The sequence below is a fragment of the Akebia trifoliata genome, chromosome 14 (genome assembly GCF_017979445.1).
Source record: "Akebia trifoliata isolate Shusen 1 chromosome 14, ASM1797944v1, whole genome shotgun sequence".
Lineage (NCBI taxonomy): Eukaryota > Viridiplantae > Streptophyta > Magnoliopsida > Ranunculales > Lardizabalaceae > Akebia > Akebia trifoliata.
The window spans coordinates 26,113,733-26,122,946 of NC_141388.1; the positions used below are offsets into that span (position 1 = coordinate 26,113,733).

A 9,214-nucleotide genomic window follows, 5' to 3' on the forward strand; every position below is an offset into this window, starting at 1 on the left:
TTTTTATAGACAAACCTATCCTTGTGAAAAATAAAAAAGGGTTAACGATAGTAAAATTCCTCAGATGAGGAGAAATTTTATCGTTTAATAATTTTTTTCATTAAAAATGATAATATGAGAGGGTAAAATAATAAAAAAAACACCGTTTGCGATGGTGGAGGAAATGCAATTATCAAAATTTTAAAGGTCAACATAAAATTATACCAAGCCATAGGGGTCCAAGTATATTTAACCCTTTTGAAATCTGGGTTGAACAATAAAACTCAACTCGGTAAGTCAATTAAGATTTTGTAATTTTATTTAAACTAACTATTTTTTTATAATTTAAATATTTATTATTCAAATAAAAATATGATCTTATGGCTAACCATCTTCTCTTATGTCTACTTTCTTAAAAAAAAAAAAAAAAAACCTTATAATTATACGCACTAATTATATAGCAATTAATATTTGTAAATCGAGTTAAATAGTTTATCTCGTGGAAGACGAGATGACTCGTCCGAGACAAGTTGATTTTGTTAGGAGATTTTGAAACCATGATTCTTCGTTTAAATTAACTCAAATTAATATCCAATTTGACTTAATGTGCAATTTCCAGTGTCGCTACTTGGCCGTTGCATACGCGCAGTCGCAAAGACTTGGTTGACACGTCATGAGGCCGACTTCAATAAATGCTTCTTCCAATCTTCCCTCTTTATTTCATTCGTTGGTCGTTGAGTGAACGATTGATTTCTCAGAACTCCTCTCTACCATAGATCTCAGTCCGCCATTGACGAACCTTAGAAACACAATCAATAGAGATTAGAGAGAGAGAGAGAGAGATGGTCAGCTTAGACTATTACTGGAAGGAAAAAGAATCTTTGAATTTTCTTTTTTCTTGATATTCTTCGTCTCTCTTTCTTCCCAGGTTCGTAGATCTTCATCTTACCACGAAAGCTTTGTTCATATATTTATATGCAAATTATTTGTGTCTTTGTAGTTGTTTCGATCAACAAATATTTTTTTTTTCACTTCTTTACTGTTTCTTGCTACTTTAGACTTGATCTGGATCGTGTAATCTGAGGTACTTTTACAATTCTACTTCGATCTTGTACTTAATTTTGGCCATTATCTATCGAATATTTTCGGATTATTGTTGGGTTGATTGTTTTTGTTCTGTACATTTTGAAGCCTTTTAATCTGTCTAGTTCTTTCTGTTGATTTCAAGCTAAGATTTGAAAATGGATTAGTTTTTCTTTGTCTTTTAAATTTTTTGTTGTCATAATTGGTTTGTTTTTCTTTTTTTTTATATTAATTTCGATTCCTGCTTGAGTTAGGTCTTCGAAGTAATTTAAGCCGTTCATCGAAATTCTACGGTTCTTATTTGTGTAATTGGTGGGATTTTATTGTATGTCATATTTGATCTTGTTTAAAGATTTTTTTTTCCTGTTAATTTCTCATTTTTTTGGAAGTTATTGCCCTTATTTTAGTGGAGTTGATTTAAAAAAAAATATAATTTTTTTCATAAATATATATATATATATATAACCATTAAATAAAAACAAAACATGAAGATATATCTATTCATCTTTGTCAAGACGACAATCCCATCTTTTTCTGATATTTATATTCTGTTGCATTGCTAGGTGTTTTCTCTTTTCCTATTCTTTCTTTATTTCTTCTTCCACTTATAAGCAAGCCAGACAAAGCATTCTTTCTTTGGTATTGTAATTATTTAGATTCGTAAAGATCTTAACTAACTTTTCTTGCACCTCTTGTGAGTTTGTCTCTTTCGAAGTATATTTACATTTTTTTGGTAAGTCATGTGTAATATTAGTTGATTGTTCTTCATTTATGTGAACTAGGTATTGAAAGTTTCTTTCTTTTCCCCCACTTTTCAATCGCAATCATACCCATGTAAGCTTGAATTCCTTGTTTTTTTTTTTTTTTTTTTTTTTTTCTGTTTTTTGTTTTTTTTTTTGTTTTAACCGTGTTGGTATCATCTTGTTAATGACCTCTCTTGAATATTTTTTCCCCTTTTTTTGTTGTCTTGCGACATTTTTATAACCATGTCAGCATTTTCCCCTTCATGTCCTCTTAGTGAAATTATTCTTTTAATGTCTATTTCATAAAAGCCATATTCTTTTATATTATGTGACACAGAGGGCATTTTGGTGGAGCTTGGAGGTTGTGATTGCTCTGAAAGCACCTAATAATTAGTTTGGTAAGGGTTCTTGTCCTTGAGATTTTGTTCCTGGTAATAACTAATAGATATCTCATTGATTCCCACCCCCCACCCACCCCCCCCCCCCCCCTCTTTTTCTGTTTTTTTAAGGGGGTCTACCTAGTAGAATATTTGGCAAATATGTTATCTAAATGAGTACTTAGATTGAGCACGCATTTGTTTTATTAATTTTTTGGAATAAGGCTTTGGTGATGTTGACATTGGAAGTTTTGATGATACAATTTCTCTAGATTTGGTCAGTTAGGATGTTGATGGAATGCGTGTACACAGCGTGCTATATTGGTTTTAAGCACAAACAGTGTTTAATTTACATATTAGTATTACAGGACCAAATCTTTGTGATTCTGTAATGAGATCTTGAATTGCTGCCACAGATTTGGAGGAAGCATGGCCAGTGGAGCTACTAAAGTCAGATTAGTAACATGCCCGAAATGTCGGCGGGTTCTTCCTGAATTAGAAGACCATCCAGTATATAAGTGTGGCGGATGTGGTGCAACTCTCAAAGGTAAATTATTCTTTTTTGGGATAATCATAAGGGTTTAGGTCTGTCTACCAATGGCATAACTATAAATATGAAGCACATAGTGTACACAATGGATGCCATGCTATAGATGGATTTGTTCACATCCATGACTTTTATGTAAATTGAGTTTCTGTATATTTTCTTCATTGTAATCGATCACTGTATAAGATCGTTTCAAGTAATGCTTAGCTTGAAGATAGATCGCCCAAGTAAAATTCTATTGAAGATCAAGCTTAAAAGCGGTATCAAGACTAAGACCAAGTAAACTGCTTGCTAGGATGTTGACCTAGAATTTAGTCCCTAAAACCAGGCATCGTGATGAGATAGGTCTCGATTTGTTCTGCTTGGGTGCATCCATAATCGACAACCCATCGATGCAGCTTCAGTTATCATTCATTCTATTATTGAAGCATCGGCTCATACTGTTTCCCGTCTTGATCTTCCATTCTTCATTGTTATCTCCAAAATCATTGAGTCCAACGGTCTTCATCCTAAACCCTCTGACTCAATTCTTCATCAAATGAATCCTTTCAATGCTGCTACCTTATTGCGCATGAAGCTCAAAGCTCTTGAGTTTGGTTGCTCAATCGACCCAGATCTGTTTAGTCGACTGAGCGCTAAGAAACAGTCCTGCGACCTCTTTTAATTTTGTTTCAAACGAACATATTTTTTGAGATAAATCTGATATTTTGTTTCTTCAATCTTGTTGACTCCTTCAGAGTCTATCCCAGTTTTTAGGGTTTCTCATATAAACCTTATCCCTCTTTCTCTTCTATAAATAGGAGAGACCTCTTAGAGTTTATCATCAAGCAAAAGAAAAGTAAAATATTTGCTGATCTGAGAGATAACCTCTGAGTTTTTCATTTCTTCTTTTTTCTTCTTCTCTGATCCTTCTCTTGGTAATATTCTGAGTTAGAGAAAATAGATAAAGTTGCTCTATTTGTTATTCTCCACTGAGATTTCTCGTTGTGAAGTCTTAGAACGGCTTGGGTGAAAGTCCCTAGTATAGTATTGTGGCGGTGTGCTCGTTTTTCTGTGTAAGTAGTTGTAATCCGAAAGCATTGAATAAAAAGACATCAACTCAAGATTTTGAGCTTTCCGAAAGTGAAGTAGGGACCGAGGTCACCGAACCACTATAAATCTATGCCTTTTGTATGGTTTGAATTTCTCTGAACTCTACCACTGTATGTTGTTTCTGCAAATCTGATTGTCTAATTTTGCTATTGCTTAGTTAAAATTTTTAAATAGACTTGATTTGGTAGAATACCTATTCACCCCCCTCTAGTGTTCTTATTTATAATTTCACATGCCATAATTTCTCCATTTTATTACTAATGATAGCTGTCATTTTTCAAGATTTATTTATGTTTGTTTTATTTATTACAATCAACGCAGCAAAAAATCGTAAAGAGAACAAGGAAAGTGGAAGCTTAAAAGCACTTGAAAATAATCCTGCTCAGAAGAATGAATCAGATCATGATTCCCAAGGTAAGGGGCTGACTTGCTCAAGTCAGAAGGCAATTTTGTGCTCCACAGAGGAATGCGAGCCGGTTGAATCTGGGAATTTTGATGAGAAGCAATCTGGAAATAGATCAATTTCAAATGAATTTTCTTCAAGTGAGCTTAATCATCACGAGAAGGAAGAATCATCATCCGAAGCTGAGGGGAATAGAAAATCAAATGAAAACAGTACTGGAAGTAACTCAACCTTAACTTCTCAGAGGCCATCAGGTGATAACTCCTCTTTGAATGAACAGTTGGAGATAGCTCATCAGGAGATTGTTTGCTGTGAGTCGGACCATTTAAGATCAAGAGATAACATGGAAACTACCGAGCCAACTGGCAATGGCATCATTTCAGAGGAGGATATGGTTGAGACAAGGCAATCTGGAATTAGATCAATTTCGAATGAATTTTCTTCAAGTGAGCTTAATCGTCACGAGAAGGAAGAATCATCATCCGAAGCTGAGGGGAATAGAAAATCAGATGAAAACAGTACTGGAAGTAACTCAACCTTAACTTCTCAGAGGCCATCAGGTGATAACTCCTCTTTGAATGAACAGTTGGAGATAGCTCATCAGGAGATTGTTTGCTGTGAGTCGGACCATTTAAGATCAAGAGATAACATGGAAACTACCGAGCCAACTGACAACGGCATCATTTCAGAGGAGGATATGGTTGAGACAAGGCTGTATGAAGGACCAAGAGATTTTTCAAAATCTTCAACAAATAGAAGCTCTCATGCTTATTATGATGGCAGTGTTTCTTCTTATGATGGATGGGATGACCATGTCTCTGACCTACATCTTCTATTATCTAAAAGAACTTCATTTGAATCCAAAAGGGTAGCAGAATTTGCCAGTATCAAAGGGAGGAGGCCAACAAGGGAGGAAGTGCAACATCAAGCAAAGAAGTTATCATCTATGTCATTGAATGAGAAGCCTACTGCAGTTTTCATGGGAAATGTTGCTAATTGGAACCAGGATGAATTACCTCAACGACTGAATTCACATGGCTCCGACAGCTTTCATTCTGCACAAAACTGGATAGGATTGGAAACGGATGAGTTTCGGTCTAAGGATCCCTTGTACCGTAGGGGTTATGAAAATGGAAGCCCATCAAATTACAAGAAAGAAAAGTTTCGATGGAGCTCAAACCTGTATGCATCTGAAAAGCTTGATTACGTTGAACGCAACCAAATGGAACTCTTGAAAAAGGTGGATGAATTAAGAGACCAACTTATTAATGGATCGTATGTACACAAAGGGAAGGTAAATGGAGGGTTTCCCATCCAACAGGACAAACAGTGTCCATCATACTACCGTAAAGATGTAAATTATCCTCAGAATCCTGGGCCAAGAAGAAAATCCATGTCCCACCAGCGCCGTTTTCCCCAGTTGTATTTCTCAGGACAGGCAGCCACAAATTGTAGACACCACCACCGTTATACGGATTATTCCTGTTTTCATGGCTACCATGATGAAGACTCGCAAAATTACTATAGCGAAGGGCTTTGTAGTAGGGCAGCACCCCTTGGTCATCATATGTGCTACAACCCTTGTAGCAGTTCTGGTCCTTCTAGTCCACAGCGGCATTTGCATTCCAATTTTTCTCATGACCTTAGGTGTATCGACCGTCGTGAGTTGAACATGTATCACAAGGAGAGACGTCAGCCTATGAAGCGACATTGCCGGCCCATAGCAGGGGGAGCCCCTTTCGTAAACTGCTACTGGTGCCATAAACTGCTGCAGATTCCTGTAGATTTTTTCCTCTCGAGTAGGAGATGCCATCGGTTACAATGCGGTTCCTGTGGTGAGGTACTTGTGTTTTCACTTAACAAAAGGAGTAACATAGTTCCTTATTCTTCCAACTTAACTGTGCCTCCACCAAGTGAGGTTGACAACATTAGTGCTGCTGCTACCTCCATGAGGAGGAACATCGCGTCTACTTCTCAAGCCAATGATTCTGCTGCACAAGGGGACCCAGTTTCGTATTCCGAAGAGTATAAAAGTGGTTCTACTGATCCTGCTTTCCTAATGTCTGCATTTCCGGTCCTTCAAACGAGTGATGTTTACAAGAAGCAGCCTTCAAGTAATTATGCGGAGCTTATCAAAGAGAGAAAGGAAAAGTCTATCGTGAAGATGTCTAGAAACAAACACAGACTTTCAATAGAAACATCTGATTCTGCTAGTGTAATCTCTAATGACGTTAATTTCGAGAAATTATCGTCAGGAGTTGAGATTGTGCCACGGACCACAGGTTCACCACTCCATCGGCTTATGGGTTATTCTTCACCTAGCGAAATTATATATGGGTCAGATGCTGAAACAAATTTTTGAAATGATCTGATCAGAAATGATTGGAAGTTTGAGATGATGGATGTCATCTTTTAATAACTATAAACGTGGTTGGAAGTTTGAGATTCGCTCACGAGGATCATGACATAGATGTTCGACAATCAGAGAGGAAGGCAAGTTTTATCTTTTTGGTTTCATGGAGTAAGATATTTTCCTTTTGATATTTAGTATTTTTTTTTTTCTGCATTTTTGTGCAAAACAATAAAATGGCGAAATGATGCTCGGTTGTTGTGTATAGATGTTCCCTGCTAATTTGTTTTAGTTGTGTTATATGTATAGTTTGTATTGGTCAAATATACTCCATTGTTCATACATACTTGTCTCAAGCATATGTATTTTGTTACGTTTGTTTCCTCTTTGATAAAGAAGAGAATTTCATATTGTCATCTTTCTATTATGAGCAGCAAGTTTGTTGACATTAGAAAATCAGCTTCACTGCTTATGCTTTCAGTCATATTCGGCTTAGACAATCAATTGAGAATGTTGTTCGGTTTTTTTGTTTGTCTATGGGTGTGTACTTAGTAGTTTCGGTGTTTGTAGTCTATGTTGATATACTTAGTAAATTATCCAAAATCTGTAATCTTTTCTCTTTCTTAATAAGTACACATGTCATTGGTTATGGACAAACCTAATAACCTTTTGATTTATCAGATCATCCATGACATAAGCAGATGGTGATGAAAATGTGTCTATATATGATCTCAACACATGTCCAAGTGGTCTAAGAGTTGGCGTTTGTGTATCTTTGACATTAACATGTATGCTAAGTTTCGATTTGGATACAACAAATCATGATAATATCATGCTTGTAATTCATATTCATATTTGACTGTTACATCAATCAAAAAGCATTTATTAAGAAAAGAGTAATGACTACAGCCCAAGAGAGTGGGTTAAACAGAAGAATTGTCAAGCCTCAATGAGAACTTGACAAGGTATATATAATAATCAAGGTGAATGGACATAATGTCCTTACATAGAGAAGAATAAAAAGCTATAAAAAGTAAAATAAAGACATATTTCCAATATAAAGAAGCAACTAATATAGAAAACAACTATATAGAAGAGGGTTAGGATCTTCAGTCAGAAAGTTTGGTATAGGGGGGATAGGTTATTCCCATAATTGCATATAAAAAATACAAAAAAAGAACACCCAATATAAAAGACACACAAGACGATCTAATTCCAAAGTTGATACCTTAATTGCTTCGAATGAATGCTTTCTAAGTGTGCTTTCTGTGCGTCTATTATTAAATTGGATAGGGGTTTACAACTTTGCTTTGCCCGACAATCTTGCTCTCAACGCCTCTACAACAGCATTAATGAACTCTTCAGTATTCAGATATTGGTCCCTGTTAACCCTGCATAAAAAAACAGGAAAATATTATCAAAATCATAGTTAATAAAGTAAAAGAAAAAAAAAATCATAGTTAAAGAATTGTGACCACAGTATTAAGTCATAGTTACCTTGCCCCATGAACCAACACATCTTTTAATAAAAGGGGAGAAATAGCCTACTTTTGAGTTCCAGAGCTTTTAAGGGGAAGAAGTAGCCATGGATCCTGACTAGGGAGTGTGCATAGTGTATTTTCTAGGTGTAAACTTAGAAATCAATCTAAAAACAAACCAAGCTTTCTTCCAATTACAATTTCACACAGTTTTTCCTCAATGATATCAATCCAGCAGTCATCATATCAATTATCAACAATTAAGAAAAGAGGTAAATTAGGTTACTTTCAATGGCCAAGAAAATAAGTAAACTGTGAAAACAAAAACTAACCTCTCTAGTGTCAGTTGTAAAGATATTAGGCAAGAACCAAGGAACATATGTTCCAACAGTTCCCCATGTTGATGGAGTTATGGCTCCAATCAATCTTATGCTGTTGTAAAAGCTGTGAAGTCCAGGCCGTGGCATTGAGGTTTCTTCCGTTTTGAGAATGGCGCCTAGCACTACAAAGTTTCATCAAGAGAGAAACCACTTTTTAGAGTCTCTTATATCTTTATTTTCACCTTAGATCCATAAAAATCATCTTCAAATATGACTTATCAAAATCAAGAAAATGAGAAGCACGGAGAACTTGAGGGTACCACTTTTGGAGTCTCTTCTATTTTTCTTTCACCAGAGATCTCTAAAACAAGCACTTATTGCTGTTGGTTATTATTGGTGGCTGAATTCAGTGTCTTGGGTATAAAAACTTTTTAAAAAAAAGTGCCAATTAGCAATAGTAAATAGTGTCCAAGGCTAACAAGGAAAGCAAACTAACATGCATAGTTGGAAGTTTGATTACTCAGCACGTCTTAACCTCTCCATTGGCAAAACTATTGGTTTTCAAATCAAAATGCAAAGGTAAACCAAGGCATAATGCAATCTTGACTGTGTCATGATATTGCTTTCTTTTGTAGTTAGTTCCTATTCAAAATTCTCATTCTCCGTTTCAAGTGCTTTCACATATCAAGGTTCAGCTTTTCATGGATGCTTTTACTTGTATCTAATTTTTATAATAGCTATTTATCAAACAAAAGTACAAGTCATTGGATTGCTCAAATATTTCACCACATTCTGGCATTGCATTTTCACATCCAAATCCCATCTTTAAAAGGATTATATCA

General features: G+C 35.5%; 1 protein-coding gene across 3 annotated transcripts; it reads left to right on the forward strand.

Annotated features, from left to right (window-relative positions):
- The first annotated feature begins 593 nt into the window (after positions 1 to 593).
- LOC147386625 (uncharacterized) lies at positions 594 to 7,007 on the forward strand. 3 transcript variants are annotated; one of them, XM_086423586.1, is made up of 5 exons: positions 594 to 907; positions 1,845 to 1,896; positions 2,143 to 2,203; positions 2,599 to 2,729; positions 4,143 to 7,007. In XM_086423586.1, the coding sequence occupies exons 4-5, from the start codon at positions 2,612 to 2,614 to the stop codon at positions 6,584 to 6,586; spliced, it is 2,562 nt and encodes an 853-aa protein (XP_086279712.1). In that variant the 5' UTR covers positions 594 to 907; positions 1,845 to 1,896; positions 2,143 to 2,203; positions 2,599 to 2,611; the 3' UTR covers positions 6,587 to 7,007. The 3 variants fall into 3 exon arrangements, with proteins under 3 accessions (XP_086279712.1, XP_086279713.1, XP_086279714.1); XM_086423588.1 differs by lacking the exon at positions 594 to 907 and adding an exon at positions 914 to 1,090; XM_086423587.1 differs by lacking the exon at positions 1,845 to 1,896.
- Positions 7,008 to 9,214: the final 2,207 nt, after the last annotated feature.

Excerpts from the sequence above, each read along its gene's own strand:
- LOC147386625 (XM_086423586.1), top strand. The coding sequence starts at position 2,612 with ATGGCCAGTGGAGCTACTAAAGTCAGATTAGTAACATGCCCGAAATGT. Across the intron at positions 2,730-4,142 it reads ATGTGGTGCAACTCTCAAAG|CAAAAAATCGTAAAGAGAAC; the intron begins GTAAATTATTCT and ends CAATCAACGCAG.